Below are 25,769 nucleotides of genomic sequence, written 5' to 3'. Positions count from 1 at the left end.
AGCATTGGTCTTTTTCAACTGATCCACAACTGAGTACTCACTAGCCTTGATCTTCCTAAAAAATTCTTCTGCTTCGGTTTCAGTCACGACCCTTTTGGGAGGTACATTGGCTTCCTTAACTTGCCCCAATCTAACTAGCTCTTCTGGAGAATAGCATCTTCCAGACCTTGTCATTCCTGATGTCTTAACCTTGTCAGTGATCGTGTCCTTTCCTCGACATTCCATCACAGTTTGTTGATAATTCCATGGTACGGCTTTTGTATCGAGCACTGGTAACTGATTTGGTGCTTGAACTACTTCCACAGGCGTTGATGAAGCTCCTAATATCTCGACAGGCACACAACCCCTTATCACTACAGCCGGAGAAGCAACGGCTACAAAATCATGATCCTCCACACGATCCACAGGCACTATAAATTCGGCTGGGTCGTCAACATTTTCATCTATTCCAATCATATTTATCGTGGCCCCATCATGGGTCGGGAGTGGATTGTTAACCACATTTGGTGTTGGTGGTTTGACCGTGATCTGTTTTGCTTCAATAAGATCCTCAACCTTATGCTTCAATGCGTAACAACGATCAGTGGAATGGCCTTTTACCCCCGAATGATATGCACATGTTTTAGTGGGATCAAAGCTTCTGGGTAATGGATCTGGAATTCTACCTTCCACGGGATATACTAAGCCTGAAGCTTGCAGTCTTTCGAAAACAACGCTCAGTGGTTCTCCCAATGGTGTGAAATTGCGGAACGGTTTATTTGGGCGAGGTGCGGATGCATTGTTTGGATGATGAGTTTGTGATGGTGGAGCTGGATATGTTGGTGGTCGTGGAGCTCGATATGCTGGTTGTGTGTTGTAAACAGGGTAGGATATTTGTGGTGATTGAGGTTGGTAAGATGACAAAGCTTGGTCGTAGGGATGTGGAGAATATTGGAAATATTGTGAGTGGTGAGCGTTAGGCTGGTATCGCGGTGGTCGTTCATGGCGGTATGATGTGTTTCCCAAGGCCATCACCGATGCTGCTTCTTTCTCTTTTTTCTTTCCATTTCCGAGAGTACCAGTTTGTATAGCCCTACTGGTAGACTGCAAAGCTGCTAGACTTGTTATTCTCCCTGTCTTAATGCCATCTTCGATCATATCCCCAGCTTTGATCACTTCTGCAAAAGTTTTTCCACTCATTGTCACCAAACGTTCATAGTATTCCGGTTCTAGTGCTTGAATGAAGAAAGTAACCATTTCTGTCTCCTCCATGGGTGGGTGTACCCTAGATGCTTCTTCCCTCCACCGTATAGCATATTCTCGAAATGATTCGGTGAACTTCTTCTTCAACTTTGTAATTGAGATTCTGTCAGGAGCGATCTCAACATGAAACTTGTAGTGATCCACAAAAGCATTTGCCAAATCATCCCAAGTACGCCATTTGGTTGTATCTTGCTTAGAATACCACTCCAAGGCTTTTCCACTCAAACTCTGATTGAATAGTTTGACTCTTATCCCTTCATTCTTCCCCACACCAATCAACTTTTCACAATAGACCTTCAAATGGAAGAAAGGGTTCCCCGACCCATCAAACTTCTCAAATTTTGGAATCTTGTAACCTGGTGGCAATTCTACCTCAGGAAATGCACATAATTCTTCATATCTCACGCTTTGGTTACTACCAAGTCCACGCAAACTTCTCATGGCATCTTCCAAACTTTTGAGCTTTCTATTTATCATTTCATCATTAACTGACCGTGCCTCATTTTCAACTTCGACATAATGATCAACATCTGTGCGACATTGTCCTTGAATCTGTGTCATGGGTGGAGCTGTGGTATAAGTATACACCGGCGGAACTTGATGTGTGTCATGTGCTGGCGGTATGAATTGAGCTTTTGAAGAGGTGGTTGTAAATAAAAAGGGAGCATTTTGAGTGAGGTGTTCGGAACGAACTGGCTGAGAAGTGGTGAAATAATTTGCTTGGTTAAATTCGTCCAAATTTGGGAATGGATGTGGCACAGGCAAAGTTTGACGAACTCCCTGGGACGGAGTCATATGTGGCGGTGTTTGAGAAAATGACCGGTTATGAAGTACCATATGACTTAGTTCGGCAACTCGTCGCTCCAGACGAGCAATGGTCTCCAAATGTGTTTCTGGTTCATTAGAGGATGTGGGATCACTCGTGATTGGTAAACTAAGAGATGGCTCAGATGAAGTGGTTGCATTGATCAAACTTTGCTCCATTTTAGAACGAGTCCTTTTAGTTAACCAGGTGATTAGTGATGAGTCAGAATCTGATTTCTTGGCTTTAGACCGTGTGAAATATGGATGCTCCGCCAGTTCCCTTTTAGCACAAGTCAACCTTTTTTGTTTTGAAAATAAGTTTAAAAAGAAAAAAGATAAAAACAAGAAAAAGAAAAGGAAAATGAGTCAGTATACGGTAAGGATTATTGCATATAAACACATTATTGCACATAATACATCGCGTTTTATAATGCAAGGGACCTCTTTATGCCAGAGGTAGGCCTAACGAACATTGAAGGACAAACATGTCTTTTATGTATCATTCCATAACTCTTCTTACAACTAATTTACAAGAAAATAAAATTTATTACATGCCAGTTTAATAATACAATTTAAAGTTGATCTAGGATATCTAACGCTTTATCTCCACTAATTTCTTTTAATTGTCTTCAACCTCCAACATTAATTTTAGATGCTCCACGTCAACCTGCAACAAAAGGTCAGTTTTTCTTGAAATACTTATCTATAGAGTACTAGGTCTACATATTCCACATATTTATCCTTCAAATAATGCACATAGATAGTGAGTGGTGTCACTTAGAGTCATGGACTCTTTTGGACATTTGGTAAGGTTGACTAATGAACTTAATACACCAAGGGTATTAAGCCTCCTAGGTTTAAAATGATGCATGTTCTTACAAGGTTTTGGCTTCGCTCTACCCTAAGTAGACTAAGAATGGGTTTGCTAGACACAAGGTTCCCGAGCGGACTGCTCGAGTGAGAAGGCTACGCGGTCCCCGTTATTCGGGCACCCCCGCGCATGCGCCAACTCCCTTAAAATTTGGATTCTATGAAGAAATTTGCGGGTGCGCTAAGCACACCTCGCGTGTACGTGTGATAGTGTGAATTTTCCAAAAGTGGAGGAAATATGAACGGAATGCCAGTTTAAGGAAAGCAGTAATAACATATTACACAGAAAATACATATAAGGAATAAAAATACTTAAAAGCATATAAAGCAACAATATAGACAAAATAAAGAAAAATAAACAAAGCATCCAACAAATGATTTATTAACCTAAGTTGTTATGGTTAAGAGCCTAAAATCCCCAGCAGAGTCGCCAAGCTGTCACACCCCATTTTAACCGGGTTTGATTTAAGAGTATGACATATTGGGGATTCCTAAATTGTTTGTTTTAAGGAGTCGCCACCTAATTAGTTTAACGGTGAATTAGGACACCTAGAGTTGAGCTAAGGCAGAGTTAAAACTAAACCTTAATTAATAGTCTGCTTAACCAGTGTGATTCTAGGTAAGGGCTCTATATTATCCTAAAGGGAAGGGATTAGGCATCCTTTAGAATCCGTTAACTTACGGTTATCCGACCAAACTTAGGTTGATTAATTAAAATTTAATGAAGTGCTTAAATTTTAAGAAAATAGCTTGTACATATTATTAAAGTTTTAAAGAAAATATAATAATACTATTTAAACTAACTTGTAGAGAAATAAAGCGTTTTGTATAAGGAGATGAAAAATATGATTTTATGAATGTGGTTAAACTTTGAATGAGAATAGTAATGCTATTTTAAAATAAGACTCGTAAAAAGGTATAATAATTTGCGTAAAAGAAGAATTTAAATGTTATTTATAATAAGACTTATAAATGACTTCAAATAATAATACTATCTAAAATGAGATCAATAATCTGCATTAAAAGAGATTTTAGAATACTTTTTGAGATAAAGTTTATGAATGTCGCTAATAGTTTAAATGGAAGTAGAATAATGCTATGCAAGATTAGATTTACGAAATATGATATGTCTTAATAAATGTTTCAAACAAACTAAACGATGAGGTATTAACTGACTTTGCGTTTTTTTTTTTTTTTTTTTTAGACGTATGAACGAAATTATGTTTTTATTAATTCGGCTAGAAGGATGCATAATTCGGATAATCTTAAAGGTGTTTACAAAGTTCTTTAATTCCTATTTGCATGTTAGTGGCGTTTAAAATTTTCAAGATAACAAGAGTAGAACATGATTCCTTCAACTCCAAAATAGGAATTTAAGCTATTGAAAGATTAATTATTCTAAAAATAAGTATTATAGATATTATAAAATATCGTTAATATAAAAGAAAGAAAATGAGACTTATGGAATTGATTATTAGTTTTTTTTTTTTTTATATATATTAACTACCCATTGCACTAATCTAACCCACTAATTTGCTAAGATTCGCCTAATCTAAGCAAATAAAACAAGCAGAATGTTAATCAGGTAATCACAAATTAAATGCACATAGAAAATAAAATAAAGAAGTAAAATGATTTAAATGGGCTCGGGCCCATTTTCGTGTTGTTGCTGTTTGCTATTTGGGCCACTGCTGGGCCGAAGCCCAGCAGATTTATGTGCTGCTGCGGATATGTTTGCTGTTGTTGGGGATTGTTCTTGTCTAGTGGGCCTTGGCCCAATGTTTTTTTTTTCTTCTTCTGCAGGTCACGGATTGGGCTGACACGGGAGAGATCATGTTGGGCTTTTAGCCCAACGCCAAATGCGGAAGAAAAACGAGTCCCTTGGACTCGTATGCGATAGCCATGCATAAACAGAAGAAAAGGGAGATCAGTATCTACTTAATGAATGATGTCAGACACAAAACACATAAATTCAGAACACCAACAGATCATATATATATACTATGCATATCGCAAGTATATCTCATGTATATACATGTGTATACAGTTTGGGGACAAACGACAGGCTAGATCAAAACAAATCCTATCAACTCGGATATACGACCCTTCACGCTTAAACAAAGAAACCAAAAGGTCAACCAAGGAGAAACAGTGACAGAAACAATGCTCTTATTCTTTTAACAGATCATGCACACTTAATGATGAATGATATACCAAATGCATATTCGATATATAAGCCTGTGATATATCAGAATATGTGGGGCAGTATACTTGGTATGTCCTTATATTCTTAGCATCTCAACCAAATAGAAAAGCTCCCCCATGATTTTCAGATTTTATTAGCCTTATATGGACTCACCTTTACCTTTACTTTATTCAAAACTGGGAACTAGCTGAAATAGGCAGGTTCATGCTAATACCAAAAGGGATTTGAGGACCAGTTTGTACATTAGCAGGGGGGCACTACATTACCACATTAGGCCAGTTTGGGGCACCTTTCATCATTTGAAGTTATTAATCACCTAAAGCATACTGAATATAAGTTCATATTTTAGATGGGATGAACTGAGATTAAACTAACAGTAGACCTCATGCAACAGATAGACATCTAAAAAAAAAAAAAGAGGGGCACCTTAACAATAAATCAAATTGTAAGACAAGGGACTGAACAGATCTCCATGGAATGCAGAACCCGAACAGGATCATTTAAAATATTATCAGCAACACGATTTGATCAGTAAGAGAGACATCAATCCCATTTTGTTTTAAAGCAAGTTTCAATAATAAGTGAAGGATATTAAACTACTATTAGACAAATACTGAACAGGGACATGCCAAACCTGTTGATGCTATCAACGAACCACCAACTTATAATGGGACTAACAAATGCTGAATTACCTTAAAACATATCCACTATTCAATTAGAAACATCCATAATGCCTCAATCCCTTTTAACAAAAAAAAAAAAGCTATGAAATCTCTGGTAGGATTCAAAAACTGACTGTATAAACAAGCTTTATTCTTCGTCGACTTAGATACGATAGGCTACGATCCGAAAAAAAAACTAATCTTGTTATACTTATTGTTTTGATAGTCAAGTTGAAAATTTCACATGAATCCAAGCGATATACGAAAAGAACAACTCATTCCAATCAGGCCTTGAGAGTTGAACACATTACTAATATAAGGCACATCTTCAGGGTAAATTTGGACAACAATTCGCTTAGAGACTGAATAAATAAGAGACAGCTAGTGTATGCAAACCACCATACCAACATGTACTAGATTGATCGACAAATACCAGTCTAAAGGGGATACACTGAACTGCTGCTACTGATAACAAAACAAGATAATGACACAAACTTAAAACTAAATCCGAACAGAGACCATAAGCGATGAAATAAATGACACGAAAAACAATCTTAAAGGAAGAAGGATTACCTTCTCCGGGTGCAGCGAAGCGAGGCGAAGGTTTCGATTTAACCGCGAACACTTCAAATCCACTTCGAAGTACTAAGAAAAAACCCGAATCTTATACACTCGAGTTCAAACAGATGCCAAGAGCAAAAAAAACAGAACAAAAAATGGTGTGGATTTTTGACTCGATATCGAACAATAAGGCTAAAAGAAATGATGTCGTCTATGGGAATTCCTGCGATTATCCTAAATTTGACACTTGATTACTAGGGGATTTCTACGGTTAAGCTACCTCTCCTCTGCTTTCTCCGGTTTTTTTTCCGTTTTTTGCCCTTTTCTTTTAATAGATGATGAAATCAATATTTATAGACTGATTTTGAGTTTGAGAGGAGCGGGGAACAACGAAGGGTGGAGGTGACAGATACGTGGGGGTGTCGGGGTAACGTGGGTGTCAGAGGAAGATGACGATGAACGAGAGGAGCGGGTGGTGTGACGAAGTGGGGGACAAAGCGAAATGGTGTGACAGAGGGGTGTCAGTCGTAATGGGGAACAGGGAGGCGTGGGACGGTGGAGGTAATGGAGGTATGGGTGTGAGAATTAGTGGCAGTGGGGTGTGTGTGCCCGGCGGCTAGGTTTTAGGATGAAGGGGAGGAAGAGAACGATGGGGAGATGGTGGTGTAGAGGTGACGATGGTGGTGATAATTAACGGGAAGGTGGAGAGGTGGAGAGGCGGAGGATGGTGGAGAAGAGGCGATGATGAGGCGGAAGAGAAAAATGAGGGGAAACCCTAAAAGGGTTCCCCTTATTTTGAGTAAACGAGTCAGACCCGGTCCATTTGTGGACTGGGTCAATTTTTAGACCGGGTATTAAGAGAATAGGCTAATAAATTAAAACACGAATTATTCTAAAAATTGAGATAAGAGATATGGACTAGTCCAAAAAATATTAGGAGTCAATCGGGATTTGATTTGGAGCCCGGTAAGTAAAAATACGGACTGAGTGCAAAGAATAGTTTGGCTTCTAAATATCTGTTTAAATAACTTGCGTTAAATATTTCTCAATACAAAATATGCAATCTTCAACGCTCGGATAAGAAAAAATGGCGTTGTACTAGCCGTGCAATAATATTCCGAAAATCCACAGTAAGATAAATGCTATTATTTAATTATACAAAGATAAATGCGACGTGTGTGCGTAAGCTGGTAAAAATACTGAAATGATAAAAATTGTGAATAATAATAATAATAATAATAAAATACGGTAAATAATAATAATTGATAGAATGATACAATAGCGGTATTGATAAGAGGCTAATAATTATAGTAAACGTAATATATATTTTTTTATTTTTTTCAAAAATATTAGAAGCTTAAAAATAGGTATTTTGGCAGAGAGACGGGACAAAATTGGGTGTCAACAGCAGGCAGGTCATTCTCAACTTCCACACGACCAATAGGCTTGGTTTTAATAACCACCCACCACTCTGACTTATCTGGTCGCAATGGATAAGGGACATAGTACACCTGCTTAGCGGTGTGTGCAATGATGAAAGGATCATAAGCTGCATACCTCCGCGTGTGTTTTACTTCAATGATATTAGAATCTTTCAGTACCCTCGTACCTCTTTTTGGGGTTGGATCAAACCAGTTGCACCGAAACAAAACAATTTTTTTTCTTGGCCAACCAGAATACTGTAATTCTAAAATCTCTTCGATTACACCAAAAAAATCAACACCATCAGCACCTTTAACCCACACACCACTGTTATTAGTTTTCATATGGTTAGCACATTCTCGGGTATTAAATTTGAAACCATTAACCACATATTTATCCATACAATCGGTACCAATGGGTCCCCAAGATAAGTCCTTCAAAAATTGTTCATAAAAATCACAAGGTGTATTGTGAACCTATCAACAGTTAAGAAATAGAAAGTTAGAAATAGTAGATTTCAAAACTTTAAATTTTGTAATTATGGTAGCTTTGTGTTAGAAAATTATAAAACTTACGTAATTGTTAAACCACGTTGCAAATTGGTCGTACACTTTTTCTTGGCCATGTATCTCCACAAAAAGACTGTGCAACAAAGTGGTATTAGGTTAGTTGCTATTACATTTTAAATGAATAGTTTATGCAATTTCTTTTCAACTTACTCATAATAAGGTTGAACTTCTGGGCAATTTAACAAGATATGTGTGGATGCCGATTTATCCTCCATCTGATTAAATTGTCTGACACGTTTTTTTGACCCATCACCTGGTCGATTAAAGATCGATATCGGCTCCGGTAAAGAATTATTCACACCCCCATCATAGTGTCGATTAGGCCTGTTTCTCAAACAAGCCACATCGTTCCCAAAGTAGTAAGAACAGAAATGGGATGTTTCCTTGGCAAGGTAAACTTCGCACATTGAGCCTTCCACTTTCGATTTCTGTTTGATAGCCCTTTTTAACTTACCAATACACCTGCATTTCTATTGTGTTATGTATGAATAAAAAAAATTATTACATAGGAATAAAAAGTTAGTCAATACCTCTCGAAAGGATACATCCACCTATATTGTACTAGGCCTCCGAGTCGGGCTTCGTATACAAGGTGAACGGCAACATGTTCCATCACATCAAAGAACCCTGGAGGAAGAATCCTCTCCAACTTGTTTGTGATAACAGGAATATTATAATCCATCCGACAAAAGTTATCTTCCCTCAACGTACTGGAACACAAGTCTTTGAAGAACAAACTAATTTCTGTCATAGGTTTCCAGATTCGTTCAGGCAAGCCACTAAATGCAATTGGGAGTAATGTTTCCATGAAAACGTGGCAGTCATGACTTTTCATCCCTTGTATCCTCCCTTGGTCCAAATCAACTCGTGTTCTAAAATTTGATGCATGCGCATCTGGCATCTTCAAGTCCCGGACCCACTCACAAATCTTACGCTTCTGCTCAGTTGTGAAAGAATAGCTAGCCTTAGGCTTGAATAACCTGTTTTGTTTCAGCTGCAACTCTAACTCTTTTCGTCGACAATACTCAGGCAAGTCCATTCTAGCCTTAACATTATCTTTGGTCTTGTCCTTTACATCCATCACTGTGTTAAACAAATTATCAAAGTAATTTTTTTCAATGTGCATGACATCAAGATTATGTCGAAGAAGATTATCCTTCCAATATGGCAACTCCCAAAATATGCTCTGTTTTGTCCAGTTATGGTAAACCCCATACCCTTCAACCCTGTACGGTTCTTCTTCAGTAACCTTTGGGAGGTTCTGAACTCTCTCCCAGATATCCTCACTAGACAATATTGGAGGTGGACAGTCTTGTTCAATTGTATTCTTCTTGAATGCATTTTTCATTCTCCTAAAGGGGTGATCCATCGGCAAGAACCGACGGTGACAATCAAACCATGAATTGTTTTTGCCGTTTTTTAAAGTGAAAGACTTAGTATTCTCCATGCAGTAAGGACATGCTAACTTTCCGGCTGTCATCCACCCGGACAACATCCCGTATGCAGGAAAATCATTAATAGTCCACATTAAAGCAGCCCTCAAATTAAAATTCTGCTTGCGCGAAATGTCATATGTCTCAACCCCTACGACCCACAATTGTTTCAGTTCATCAACCAGTGGTTACAAGTACACATCAATCAAAACTTTTGGATTACGAGGGCCAGGAATAATGCAGTTAAGGAATATATATGGACTAGTCATACACATCTCAGGAGGAAGATTATACGGGGTTATGAACACGGGCCAGCAAGAATACGGAGCAGCAGAAATAGAATGCGGAGTGAATCCATCTGAACATAAACCCAACCTGACGTTACGTGGTTCAACTGCAAAGTCTGGATAGGTTCTATCAAAATGCTGCCAAGCCTCACCATCAGATGGACGACACATAACACCCGGTGGCCTTCTATTTTCACTGTGCCATCTCATATGAGGGGCAGAACTATTAGAGGCATACAACCTCTTTAACCTTGGTATAAGTGGTAAATAATGCATCGCCTTAACAACAACTCTCTTCCCACTGCGAGTCTGCTTAAACAGATTACTACCACAAAACTTACAAGATTCTAGACCGACATCGTCCTTATAGTATAACATGCAACCATTTTCACAACAATCAATTCTGACCGACGACAGTCCCAACTTGGACACCAATGTCTTTGCCTTATAGTAATTATCGGGTATCTCTAGAGTGGAGTCAACTAATTCATGCATGAGGTCAATAAAAGAATTCATTGCCCCCTCAGAAATATTGTTATCTGCTTTGATACTCAACAATCTAACGGCGACAGACAACTGAGAGTGCGGACTCCCATCCTTTAAGGGCTGGCTAGTTTTATTTAACTTTGCATAAAAACGTTTGGCCTCTTCATTGGGAGCTTCTTCAACATGGCCACCAGATTCAAATTCCGAATGCATGCCATATGCATCCTGAACCATGTCGTGCATTCTGGAATTTTGGACATTACGTTCTACCCTCCTGCTACTTTCACCGACTTCAAAGTTCTGAGATCTAACAAAATTGTTGTGTGTTTCCCCGTGACTAGTCCACACTGTATAATTACTTTTAAAGCCTTTTTCGTACAGATGAAGCGTAACAAGCTCTGGGGTCTCGTAATTCATACATTCACATTTAGCACAAGGACACCTAACCACACCATGAACTATAAAATCCTCAAGTGACTTTGCGTATTCAACAAAAGCATAGACACCGGCTATAAATTCATCCCTCATCCCTAATGGATCATCATAAGATCTATTGTACATCCATCTACGAGAATCCATCTACACAAATAGCACAATGTTTGAACTTGTTAAACTAATACTTCGTTTATATGTTATTAGTAAAAGAATCACCAACCATAATTACCATAATTCTCAAAAAGGGCATCATAATTAGCAAAAAAAGATAAGAGAAGAATGAAGAATTCACATTCAAGCTAAGCACCATTTAACTAATTGCTTAAACAAACAAATCTCTTGACACATTCATAGAAGCTCATATGAGTTGCTCGAAAAAAGACAAAGAAGTCGTGTACAGTATGTGCCAAAAAGCTAGTGTACAATAAGCAATGTAAGCATCATTTCCTCTTTTTATAAGCTAAGCCTTTGTTTCTTATGAATAGAGTACAGATTTATGATGGGAAATTTTAACGCTAATGTCCAGCGGTTACTGAATATTCACCTAAGAGAACATGTAAGCTTATAAGATTCCTCCAATTAGCAATATTGTTGCCAGATTTCGACCTCATGAGGTCGAAATTCAAAATGTTGCCCAGGTTTTCGACCTCCTACGATCTAATTCTAATTTGTGGGTACAATTTCGACCTCATGAGGTCAAAATTATCAATATCTTCAACCTCATAAGGACAGATAGGAAAAGAAACTCATCAAATAGTCATTAATCACACAAGTTGGCCATAAAATTTAAACCCACATATAAAAAGCTGCTAAACCCACACAAGCTACTAAACCCACATATAAAAAGCAAAATCCTGGTTATCTAGGCATCAAACTTTAAGCAATGAGGGACAAACTAAGAAACCCGCATGGATATTTTGGGGAAAAGAGAAAATAACTAAATAAAAACAAAAAAAAACTTACAGTGGGGTTGGGGAGTTAGTGGCGGGGAGGGGTGTGGTGGGGGTGGAGTGTCGGCGGCGGCGTAGGGTCTGGTGGGGTGGGAGTTTTAATTTAATTAGCTTTTGGTAATTGGTGGAAATGGAGTACGTACTGTGGAAATGGCATAGGGTCTGCTGAAGTTCTTTTGGTAATTAGCACGATTGAAGTTTAATTTGGGGGAGTATATAACTGTTGCAGGTTTTTGGATTTCGACCGCGTGCGGTCGAAATGTGTTTCTTCTTTTTTTAATTAGTTATTTTATTTATATAATTTAATTTTAAAAAATATTTTTTATCATTTATTATTTGTACAAAAATAGGTTTCGACCTCATGAGGTCGAAATCCAAAAAAAAAAAAAAAAAAAAAAAAAAACTGAAAATTTCGACCTCATGAGGTCGAAGTCCAAAAAAAAATTAAAAAAAAATTAAATTCTGAAAATTTCGACCTCATGTGGTCGATTTTTTTTCGACCAAAAAATGAGGTCGAAAATATGCGGTCGAAAAAACCCGTTTTTTTAGTAGTGTTATAAAGAGTATACATGGCTATCATGAGTTTGCTGCTAATAGTACAACTCATCAGATTCGTTTGATCCATGAAATCTTAATTGATTTTGGATCATGCTTCAAATTTGTTCCTGAAGAACAATAATATTAAGAGGGATTATAATATTAATTTCATATCCCTTAATGACTAAATGATAATTGACAAGAAATATATGATCACTCGAAGTGATAATATTTATTAAATCTTGTTATGATTAAATTTATTTATGTCTATAACCACTAGAAGTGGGAGTATTTTTACGGGCTTATTGTGTTTATGATTGAAGATGTGTTGGAGAAAAATTCTCCACATTATATGTATGTCTCAATATGCTTCTGAAGTAGCAATATCTTAAAGAGGTTCTAAGCTATCATGATTTGATATTTGATATGGTTAAGCCAAGTCCGGATGATTATATTTCATTCTTGAAGAATGAGATTTTTTTTTATAAATGTTACAAATACAGATCCATTCCCTGAAGTGAATGTGACAATATGTGATAAGCTTCTAAATGCGGACGTGTGTTTGGTTGTGTAGTTATCGCGACTCATCTCTAGAAGAGGTAGAATAATTGAAAAGAAATATTCTGAAGAGATAAAATACAAGGAATATACATGTTATTTTTGTGGTATGAAATTAAGACATAGCAACACGTACCTGTCGTACGCAGAAACATCTTAAATAATTTTTTCAAAGTATCATTCTAAGGCAAAAGGGAGCAGAGTAGAATGGTTCTGCTATAACCACATTAATACATTATGGTTAATTGTTATTGATTTCCTCGAAGGAAATAACAATTAACATATTTTCCCCTGAAGGAATTAATAACTATGTGGTTGCCTCTTTGATACAAAATGTTCAGATGTTAATGATGAAACTCCCTGAAGGAGATGTTTGAAATATTGAAGTTTATAATTCAATGTTTGTTTCGTGACACCAGTAGTGTCGAAATTTACTTTCATAGTACCATAAGTATTTAAGAAATATTTAATAAAAGATATTAATGATCAAAGGCTCCAGAAAAGATAATTATTTATTTACAAGTATCATGACACTAGCAGTGTCCAAATAATATCTGATTATGATAAATAAATTGAAGTCTCTTGAAAATGTTATATATGATAATGCCATTCATCGTAGATCGTAACTGGTACGATCGGAACACTGTAGTAGACCTGAAGTTTACTAACAATAAAAATGGTTATCATATTTAGACTACAAATGATCGGAATATTAAATATCTTCAAGTTACTACGGGTAAGAAATACACATGTGAAATGTTACCCGAGCATGATGAGATCACATTTCACGATAAACTAGAAGTTTATGACATAAGATCTCATGCAATAGTAAATCAGAAGTTTACTAAAATAAATAGCACTCGTCATGGTAAACTTGAAGTTTACGGGTACAGATAATCTTATCAGTTGACAAGACCATTTTGGTCTTCCTGATTTAAATCTGATGTGCTAATTGAGTATTTAAAATATATTGAAGAACTAGAAGAATCTTCAAGAATTTGTTTGTGTTGCTTGTTCTCATGATAAGTTGATTACACCAGATAATGTTAGGACTGAATCCCCAAAATTCTGAAAAATATAAAAGGTGAATGTGGGCCCCTTCACCCGCAATGTGATGTCTTAAATAGATCCATCTATGAGACGGTCACATGTATGTTTATTGTCAACTGACAGTTTGACATTTACGAAGTTGCTTGCTCAAAATGATTGAGTTGGAAGCACAATTTTCAGAATATGTAATCAAGACAATCATCTTGATAATGCTGGTTTATATCTAAGCTGGTTTGGCATTAGATGCCTCCATAATACAGCTAAAACATTGCTTATGAGAACAGAGTTTCAAATGTTGGTCTGAGATATGATATATTGCATACAACAACACTTGTATGCTTCAGATCAATAAATTTTGATAAATTCTCCCCTCATATTTGGTTCAGGGTCAGGAACTAGATATTTCCATCTTTTAGCATTTGATGTGCGGTACATGATTAATGGATATACCATGATACACACAGATGGATTTTCCCAAAGAAAATAGGGGCATATGTCACTAAAATAAGGGGGAGAGAATAAGCAACTAAGAAATATGTTGTGAATTATCATCAGTATGATCCTCAAATAATTCAACTAAAATGCTGGGAGCATTTGCTGACCCAACTATTTCATAGTTCATCTGCAAAATGCTCTTAATGTCCCTGAAGGACAAAGTCTACAGCGTGCATGAAACATGGTAGACCAATCGGTTCCAAATATAATAATCCTTGAAAAAGGGAGGAGCAAATGATCATAATAAGGAGGCAATGTGCTCTTGAAAAGCTACGACATAACACTTCATAAACCTTATGAGAGGTTCAGGTACTTGAAAAATAATGAAGTGGTGAAATCTCAATAAGTTATGTCGAATTGCGAACCGATACGAGATGATATCTCATCGACGATATCTTTGATATGGTATGGCGCGCAATATTGTATAAGATTGTGAGAATATGAGTTCTACGTCCCTTAAAGCATGCTGACGTAGAAATAATTACCAAGTGATATGATGCATCTTGGTAAGCGATTGGACCTGTAGTCCAGACATTACAAGATGTCACAATTTATAATGATGGAAGTTGTCACAGCCTATATGGCTTACTTGGAAAAATTTATATGAAAATTTCTGAAGGATTCAAAATGCCTGAAGCATATACAAATTCTTGGGAAACTTGTTTATAATCCTTAAATGGATTAAATGAATCTAGGCTGATGTACTGAAATCGCCTTAATGAATATTTATTGATGAAAGGTACAAATAAGATCATGTTTACCCTTGTCTCTATATGATAATCAGAACCGTTCATATTATTATGCAAGTTGATGACTTGAATATTATTGGATCTCTTGAAGAGTTTTCAAAAGCACTTGATTATATCTGCTGAAAGAGGTTGAAATGAGAAAATGGAAATGGTCCTGAAGTACCATATATTTGTGCAGTTGATGCATTTATATATCTTGCTATAACTAAAGGCATGATATAATTTACTCCAACATGGAGTTATTGAAATAGATCAACTGCATGTTGCAAATGAAAGTCCTGACATGAATGTATTTGTCCTAACCAATATTGTTAAGTGTTTTGGACATACATGGCATTCATCCGATCGACATAAGAGTTCAATCCAGATGTATAATCTATTTCCATGGAGGATTATTGTCATGACAGTCAAATCATAGAAAGACAACAACAGATTATGAAGCAAGTCATGATGTACTTGTCCTGATTGCAACAATAGTATACGGTGATGATACAACTCTATCTGAGAAAGGAAGATGCAAATCATCAACCAGTTCGTCAAATGATCATTTGACAGATTTGATAAAAGCTCTGTCAATCTCAGGATATGATAAGTTGGTATACAAGATTTGTTACATCATCGTCAAGAATTATGTGATGCTTTAATCAAGGGGAGCATTGTACTCTTTCTCCCTTGACCAAGGTTTTGTCCCATTTGGGTTTTCCTGGCAAGTTTTTTAATGAGGCAGCTCTTAAAGCGTATTACTAGATATGTGTACTCTTTTTCCTTCATTAGGACTTTTTCCCACTGGGTTTTTTCCTAATAAGGTTTTAACGAGGCACATCAACTATTAATGGACATTCAAGGGGGAGTGTTATAAATAATTGTATGTATGTCCATTTATATTGGATTTGGAGTGTAAGTTTCCTTAGCAGCCAAGTAACTTGGCCACTAAGTTTCTTGTTGCTTAGCCATGAAGCTTGTATTTTCTCCTATAAATAGGAGTTCATTTGTAGAAGATTGGTGACAATCAGTTTCTCCCTATATACTTTTCTCTGGTGTATTTACTTTATAGTTTTTATTTCATAACACCTATTTTTTTAGGCTTAAAATTTGCTATCACTTTTGGGTTAAAAGAATGTCAATTCTGTGTAAGACTTGTACTTATGTGTCCATTTCCTCCGATAGCATAATCCAATTTTTTTGGGTTTTCTCCCACTACTTTGATTATTGGTCAGAGGTTATGGTAATCCATTGGGCTTATCTTTTCTTTAATATGAAGTAGTTGCACGTTTTTTCCTTCAAATGGACTGTTCTTTAAATTTTGTCAATCAAAATCGAATTTATGCTTAAAGGGGTATAATTTCTTTAAGGGTGTTGACATAACTTTTGAATATTATGCATAATTTGTACTCCTCTAGGCATAAGTTCGATTTTGAATGACGAAAATAAAAGACCAGCACATTTGAAGGACAAAAAGTAAAGATCAACACAAAATCGAATTTATGCCTAAAGGGGTATAATTTCTTTAAGGGTGCTGACATAACTTTTGAATATTATGCATAATTTATGCTCCTCTAGCCATAAGTTCAATTTTGAATGACTAAAATAAAAGACCGGCGCATTTGAAGGACAAAAATTAAAGATCAGCACAAAATCGGTAAAAAAGCGCAAATGACCCCTTTAATATTGAGCTTGGAACCCGAACTCATTGGGCAATTTGCAGGATTCTCCTTCGCTTGGGTGGTCTTTAATTTTTGCCCCTCAAATTGGTGGTTTATAACCTTTGTCCTTAACTAAAAATTTCTTGATTTGGGATTCGAACCCCCGCTCAGTTAAAAATAAAAAAAAAATCGCAAGGCAGAATTTCTTGCGACTCAAAACATCTGTCTTGCGCTTTTTTTTTTACTGAGCTAGGGTTGGAACCTACAACCTCGGGGTATTAGGCGAAGGACAAAACTTAAAGACCACCAATTTAAAGGCCAAAAATTAAAGACCACCCCAAATGAAGGACAGTCCGCGCTAAAAAATGAACTCATTTATGGGCTACTCTATCGGTCTTCTTGGTATTTAGGTCATTGGGCTAATTTAGGCCCCAACTCATTTATTTATTAAAATTTAGTTTAAAAAACAGAAAGAGCGATAATTTTTTTAAAAACCGACAAACTTGAAATAAATGCACATAATCTATACTATATTAAAAGCACGAATGGTCTTAGAAATGTTGATTGAACTTTTTTCCTTCATATAAAAGTCCCTGCAATAGACAAAATCGTCATTTACTATTTTCCTCATTAAATATAAATGTAATTGTACATAAATAATAATAATAATAATAATAATAATTATTATTATTATTATTATTATTATTATTGGAAAAGTAAAAAACTCAACCGTTATTTTTGGTCTATTTTCTTGGAAAAGTAAAAAAATTACGTTATTTTTGGAGTCCTTGCTAAGTTTGAAAAGGACTCTAACTTAAAAGGTCCATGTCAACCCTACGTATATTTATATTGATTTCAAGAGCCCGTTTTAAAGTACTTTACATATTGTATCCGTGTTCAATTTTTCTATAGATTTTTCTTGCATAATTTTTAACTTCGTGAAGTGATTTTTAATGTTTAAGGTTTCAATTGTTTGTTTTTTCTCTGTATGTGAAGTCAAACTATTGTGGCTATTCAATTCTTGTAATGTAAAAATATCTTCTTCTTTTTTTTGCTTTTTTCACAGGTTTGTAATTTTCTGAATTGATGACACAGAGGAAAAAGATGTATTAATTTTTGGGATCAGGTAAATTTTATTAGTTTACTCATCTCAATTTCAGTTATTTTTTAACAATTTATATCTACAAATCAGGACTTGATAGCATAAATTTAAGTTTGATGTTTATAATATTTACAAGAAGATTATCTTTGAAATTATACACCAATTGCTGCTCCTCAAATTCTGAAAGTCCTCCTGCATTACGATATGTCAATTAGGCAGTGCTTCCGCATTAAGGTTAGTAGGACCTTGATATTCTTTCTACACTATTATTACATATAAAATTACACCCATCGCAATTCTCATAATTTCATAATTTCTTTGTTGAATCCTTTAAGATTTTACCACTTTTAGGCTATTAAGTCTTTGTGTATTTGAACTACGTAAGAAGTCTTCCTATTTATGACTTTAAAATCGGTTAGCCCCACTAATTTTACCATCTCCGTTTAATAACTAACTGAATCATCTTTTTCGTTGGATAGGCAAAGGGGTATTACTACAAGAGGAATTGAATCCCCATATACATGAGGTATACACAAAGAAGGCCTAATAATATATTGCTTGTGACGAACTTTCCGTTTTCTATATGTTGTGGTATGTTATTTCTGCTCCAAAAACTTATAGAAACTGAGAAAAAAACATTAATCAACTTTTTTTTATTCTATAAACAAAGATTTCATATTGAACCAATGTTATAATTGAATGATTTCATATTGAACCAAAAAATTATGTTGAATTATTTTTTAAAATATATCAGGACTTTGAAATCAACAAAATTTTTGGTTATTATTTTTATTTACGCAATGTATTAAGTCATAATATGTAGCACGAAGGCCCGTAATGTGGTTCGTCTTTTTTACCCATTTAAAATAGAATTCATATCTGACAAAATAGTTATTTGATTAATGTTTTTATAATATTTTGGACTTTAATTGAAATTTTCTCATGTGTGAATCATTGAATCTTTCTTTATTTGAAATAGGTAAGAACTCCTAATATTTAGGAACTCGAAATCATGTAAATTTTTATTCCTTGCCTAATTTTTTGAACTTTGAAATCCCTCTCGTATTTTCTTGCCAAGGTATTATATGCCAAACCATTCGAATTTCTCTTCCTTTCCTAACTTCACAGGTCTTAAGAATATCCTTAATTAGATTTATTAGTTCTTGGTGATAAAGTTTAAACCTCAAGAATAAGTAATAAGAGTATTTAGTCCAAAAAAAAAAAAAAAACTAATGTAACGCCAAAGTTACATATTAGTGCTGATTTTATTAACATTAATAATCATGATGTTATAACAAAGAAATGTTTAAGAATTTAAAAGAGAAATAAAGAAAGAAATAGTTGGCAAGAGCCAATGATACTAATAATCCTGAACACAAGAGAAATTTTATATTTTTTGAAAGAAGAGAAGCATTTTTTTTTTGTAAACTTCGATGTGATGGAGAAGTCGGGGGAAATTTAATAGGACGAGAAAAAAGATGTTATAGAATAATAAATTTGGTCAAAAGCCAAAAAATAATTAAATATTGAAATATCATCTATTCTTTAAAGGTTAATTAAGAAAGAATTGACAAGTTTAAATATAAACAGGAATTAGGGCATTTCTTTGAATGATGATGATAGTTCATTAATGTCAATTAATAGAAGGGTGTGTTTGAAAAGCTTGATATAATTATTAGGGGGAGTAACTAATTAGGATTATCTTATATTGATTATACTATTATTATATTTAAATTTTAGCTTGTAATGAAATTATTCAACTGTAGTTGTGTCTACTTAAACTTCTGGTAAGTATATATTTTTATTTAAATTGATTATAATATTTTGTAAGACGCGAAGAAAGAAGCTATAGATTTATCAATAATTGAGGTTAAATGATGTGTTGTTTGGATTATATTTTGCAACAAAAATTTATTCTAGAATTTTGTTCAAAAAGAATGGTATAATTATTAGGTGAAGTAACTAATCAAGATTATCTTCTTAATTGTACTGATATTTAAATTTTAGCTTGTAATGAACTTAATTAGAGATTTGTCCACTTAAAATTTTGGTAATTAATTAGTGATGGACTATACATGTTGATAATTAAATTGATTATAATATTTTGTGAGAAGCAATCAACAATTGAGGTTAAACGATGTGTTGCTTGGATTATATTTTGCAACAAAATTTATTTTTTTCGATTTTTATCTTATAAGTGCTTGTATTATATGTCTGAGAATTTCTGTACGACATGATTTCTTCTACTTTATTGATCTTGCTAAATATGATTAAAGATTAGAAATAAGAAAATGTAGCTTGAAACAAATTTTAGATAACGAAAATATTTTTAAATTCATATTTAGATTTTAATTCGTAATTACAAGTAAATTCAATCCTAATTATTTTTCTACCCTAAATTTTATGAACTGAAAAAAGTACCATAGGGCTCTTGATTTTTACGATGCTATATCATTGAGAAGTATTTCTTTGAACAGGGTAAATTGAAAGAGATAAAGAATTGAGGTCATTACCATTTTTTTGTTTTTTGCTTTTAGGTGTAGGAAATATAGAAAATTGAGCATCACTTTCTTTCGTTAAATTAGTTATCTGGCATATTTCTTCTACATTTTTATTTATTGGAATAAATTAGGAACTCTGTCTATAAAGTATTAAACGCCAACGTAATATGTTATATGGATAAATATATGTTGCACTTTCAATAGGAATATCAATTACAATAACAAAATTTTGATAACGATGAAGCAGTTAAATAACACAAGAGAACATAAACCAACACCATCGTTTGTAAAACAACTATCATGTGAGATACAAATCCGAACTAATTTATCATATTTACATGTCTAAAGATATTGAATTTTTTTATTGCGTCAATGTTATAACTTTTATTCCTTCGTTTAAATAAATATTGCATTTAAATAACGCAAATTATTATTTTCTAGTAATTCATACTATATATTTATTGGTTGACGTGATACACACGCGCAACACACGTATTCTAAAACTAGTAAGTTTAAATACCAAAAGGAAAATCACCCCTAAAAAAATGGATATAAAAGTCCCCATCACTGTTAGAAGCACAAGTTTTTCCGATCACATCAGAAATAGTTCTAAAGGAGCACATTTCTAATGAATTTTCAACAAATTAAAGTAGGTCATCAGAACAACATGTGAATTTTATTAGTTATATTTTTCTCTTTGTTCTTTCACATGAGAATCATCAACTATGAAATCTAGACATGATCAAAAACATAATTTAATTTTCATCAGACTTTCTTTTTGTTTTTTCTCTCTCAAGTGTTTCATGTTAAAAAATATTCAGCTTTTCTACATTTGACTTAAACTTTCAATTAAACAAAAATCTTTCAAGTTAAAAAAAAAGAACCTGTGAAGTTTGAAGTACATAATTATTATTTAGCTCTAGTCAGTTTAACATGGAAGCTATTGTCGCAGTGTTAGAAGTACTCTATCAAATATTACTTAAATTACACAGAATATTGCACGTACATAATGTCCCTTTTTTTTGTACACTCCAAAAAGGAATGTTTCTATACAATTGAAAGTTGGTACGGACATTTTCAGCTTTCATTACTTGGTTTTTGTAGTACAAATGGAAAATTCTAAGAATTAATGATCAGCATGTGTAAAGTAATTACAAATAAAAATCTTTTCTGAAACATTTATATTTCTTTTTATTGATTGCGACCGACCATACAATAAAATATCTATTTGTAAACATGGATTAATTTATTACTTGGATTTATTAATGAAAGAGTCCACAAATTCCAACATCCAATGGTTGTACTTTTGTTTCTTCATCTTCTTTGTTCATTCATCTATTTCTTCTTCCTCCTCATTTTTATTTTTTTGATTCATGAAAATAATGATAGAGAAGGAGAATGAGTTCTAATGTTAATCACAAAGGATCAATAGTGCATTTTCATTATTAACTAATAAGAGATTTCATGTGTGTCTTTCACGTTTGCATTTGTACTGCACTCTCCAATATTTTTTTAGGCAATCTGAATACACACTCATGTTAAATAATAGTTTTTAGCATCTAATGGACACCCAACTTAACACCTATATATGCGATTAGTTAGGCACATATACAGATATATCGAAATATTCCTGACAAGTGTAACTTTTTAATGAGATTTCATGAGTGTTTTTAATGTTTCAAGATTTATCGTACATTTCAATATTTAAAAACTCTCAAATATATGCCAACTTGGTCCTTTTAGGATTTCATGAGTTTTCTAAATGTTCTTAGATTTCATGATTGCTTTTAACATGTGATTTGTTGATTAACATGGATTTATTCGCTGGATCTATGTCATTATTCAGAAATTACTTCTTTTAATATTAAAATACTCTTGACAACGGTACCTATAACAAGAGATTTCATGAGTATTTTTAACGAATTAATAAATATCCTACATTTTAGAGTTCAAAGAATCTAAAAATGTCAGCTTGATGGTATCAAACAGCCCATAGTTTATATGTAACCAACCTTTATATGAATCTAGCTCAAAGTTTAATCTCAAGATTTTGCCAAGTCTTTTTATTCATAGATCTCAAATTTAATGCAATGGAATTGTGAAGCCCAACACAGAAGGCCCAATCACTTAAGCACGACCCGATCCACTTATATTCCTTTACTGTGTTATTTTTAATTCACTTCAGTTTCATTTTTGTATATACACAGATATTTTGGGAATGAGAATGATAAGAAGTTCATTTCAATATTCTGACTTTCTCGCTCTTCTATGACCCGTTAGGGCTTCTCTTTATTTCTCCGCCATTGTTGCTCGATTAAGCTTGATTGAGCATCTCAACATGGTATCAGAGCGGAGTATAAGAATCACCTTGCTACAAGCTTTGTTCCGATAGTAATTATGACATTTATGGTTGAAGATTCCATTGTCAAGTCTAGAGTTCGATTTTCAGTTTCAATTTTGGTTTTTGCTTCTTCTTGTTGCTGAAATCAAAGAATTTCTCATCTGGTTTCCAATTTCGAGTGTTAATCAGGTTATTGTGGTTTCGATTGTGGTGATTCTCAGCGATTTCGGGATTTTTTACGGTATCTAGGGTTTCACAGTTGAACAAGGCCTTTACTTTTTCAGGTTGAAGAAAAAGCTTGGTATTACCTACTCTATTCTCATATCTCATCTGATAGAATTTGATTTCCGCTGCTTTGTCGAGTTCTGCTATTTTTTATATCGTAGTTGTGTGTTGCTGTGTGTATAATCATGGTTTTGAATACAAATCCTGCTAATGCGACCCGTACAACTACCACGTCGGGTAATTCTAACCCTAGTACTGAAGGTTTTAGTCCTTTCACACTTGATTCCTCCCATGTTTTCTATGTCCACCCATCTGATAGTCCTGGTTGCCAACTTGTGGCTGTTCCTTTCAATGGTTGTGGTTTCGTTACCTGGAGAAGTAGTATACTAACCTCCTTATCAGCTAAGAACAAACTAGGGCTTATTGATGGTAGAAATGATAAACCAGCAGTTGATTCTCCATTTTTTCCTTATTGGGAAAGATGTAATGACATGGTGAAAGCTTGGATAACCAACTCTGTGTCTAGGGAGATAGCTACTAGTGTAGTGTGTATGAAAACTGCTAAGGAAGTCTGGGAGGACATTAATCAAAGATTTGGAAACTCTAATAGTTCTAAATACATTCAGATTCAGAGAGAGATTGCCTCCACAAGTCAAGGCTCCTCTGATATAGCTACTTATTTCACTAAGCTTAGAAACTTGTGGGATGAACTTAATGGTGCTTATGTTGGACCAACATGCACATGTGTAGCTTTACCCAAATTCATTCAGGACCAGCAGCTTTTTCAATTCCTAAGTGGTCTGAATGATTCACACTCCACAGTCAAGAGTAACATCTTAATGATGCATCCACTTCCTTCCATAAGTAAATCATACTCCCTCCTACAGCAAGATGAGAGTCAAAGAGAAATTCTTCCTTCTAATTCAAGTTTCTCAAGTGACTCCGCTGCTTTTTTATGTTCTGGACCTTACAACAATCCCAACAAGCTCACTCAGAAGGTCAATTTTGAATCAAGAAGAGGTGTAGTTCCTAATGGACCTAATGGTTCTGACGCGAGAAGGGGGCATGGTGCAACTACTGGTCAACCTGGTGGTCTTTATTGTAAGTACTGCAAAAAGACCAATCATACCATTGAGAAATGCTATAAGTTGCATGGGTCTGATTTCAAGTTCACAAAACCCAGAAAGTTAGCATCTTGTGTCCAAACTGAGGTCCCTCTAGTTGATCCTACTCTCCCATCTGTTCCAAAAAGTATTCCAGCCGCAGCTCATGGTTTTTCTCCTGAGCAACTTCAACAACTTCAGGCCATGTTTCATCAGGCTCACTTGTCATCTACTGGTTATGGTTCTGGTCATATTTCCTCACAGGAATCAGGTTTTGCTCATTTTGCAAGTTTGTTTACTGCATATGCTGTAAATTCTGTAGGATCCCATGTATGTGCAACTTCACAACTAGGACTTACTCCTTGGATCCTAGACTCCGGGGCAACTAACCATATGACCCCCCACAAACATTTACTCCACAACATCTCACCATTACCTAAACCTTTTCTTGTCACTCTTCCAAATGGATACAAGGTTAAGGTTATATCAACTGGATCCTTGCATCTCAGAAACGACATAGTTTTATTAAATGTTCTCTTAGTTCCTTCTTTTCACTTCAACTTAATTTCTTTACATCAACTCATTTCTCAGCTGAACTGTGTAGCTGTGCTTACTAAACATCATTGCTTATTACAGGGCCCTTCTCAGAAGAGGCCAATGGTAATTGGTAAGGTTGTTGGGAGGCTCTACTACTTGCATCCTGATGCTGCTCTTTTTCCATCCTCCACCAGTTCATCACAAGTTTTTTCCTCAAATGTTTGTAATATTGTTCCTTCTGATTCTTCTATTTCTGCTTGCTTCCCTGATAATTCCAACAAGCAATTCAACTTTGTAAATAGTCCTAAGAATTTCCCTGCTACTTGTGCTCAAAGTTCTACTTGTAATCAAGCTTCTGCTGTGAATAAAATGGACATCTTTTGGCATCAACGACTTGGCCATATGCCTTTTCACAAAATGGCTTCTATCCCTTTCCTATCAAATAAAGTTTCTTCGACACAAACTTTTTGTCTGTCCAGTTTTCCCTATGGCTAGACAACAAAGATTACCCTTTCATGATAGCACAATTCACTCCACAACTCCTTTTCAACTGATCCATGTAGACACTTGGGGACCATATAACACTAGGACTTATAATGGGTTTCTGTATTGCTCTTGCAGTTCTCAAAGCTTTTACCTCCATGGTTACTGTCCATTTCAAATCTAAAGTCCAGACCTTTACGTCAGACAATGCTTATGAGCTTGGTAGTAGCACTGAATCTGCTGTTTTCTTTTCCAGCCAAGGGATACTTCATCAAACTACAATTCCGCACACCCCACAACAAAATGGGGTTGTGGAAAGGAAACACAAACATCTTCTTGAAGTGGCTAGAGATTTACTTTTTCAATCAAACCTTCCTCTCAAGTATTGGGGTGATTGTGTCCTCACTGCCACATACTTAATAAATAGAATGCCTTCCTCTGTGCTAAATCAGATCTCTCCCTTTGAAAAACTTCATCATCTTCCACCAACTTATGCCCATCTTAGATCTTTTGGTTGT

At 34.9% G+C, this 25,769-nt stretch overlaps 1 protein-coding gene across 1 annotated transcript; it reads left to right on the top strand.

Annotated features, from left to right (window-relative positions):
• The first annotated feature begins 23,313 nt into the window (after positions 1-23,313).
• LOC132642117 (uncharacterized) lies at positions 23,314-25,263 on the top strand. Its single transcript, XM_060359386.1, has one exon. The coding sequence runs from the start codon at positions 23,314-23,316 to the stop codon at positions 25,261-25,263; it is 1,950 nt and encodes a 649-aa protein (XP_060215369.1).
• The last annotated feature ends 506 nt before the right edge of the window (positions 25,264-25,769 follow it).

This window comes from Lycium barbarum, chromosome 5 (assembly GCF_019175385.1).
Source record: "Lycium barbarum isolate Lr01 chromosome 5, ASM1917538v2, whole genome shotgun sequence".
Lineage (NCBI taxonomy): Eukaryota > Viridiplantae > Streptophyta > Magnoliopsida > Solanales > Solanaceae > Lycium > Lycium barbarum.
The sequence above is the reverse complement of the archived record's forward strand: the minus strand, read 5'-3'. Positions and strand labels throughout refer to the sequence as shown.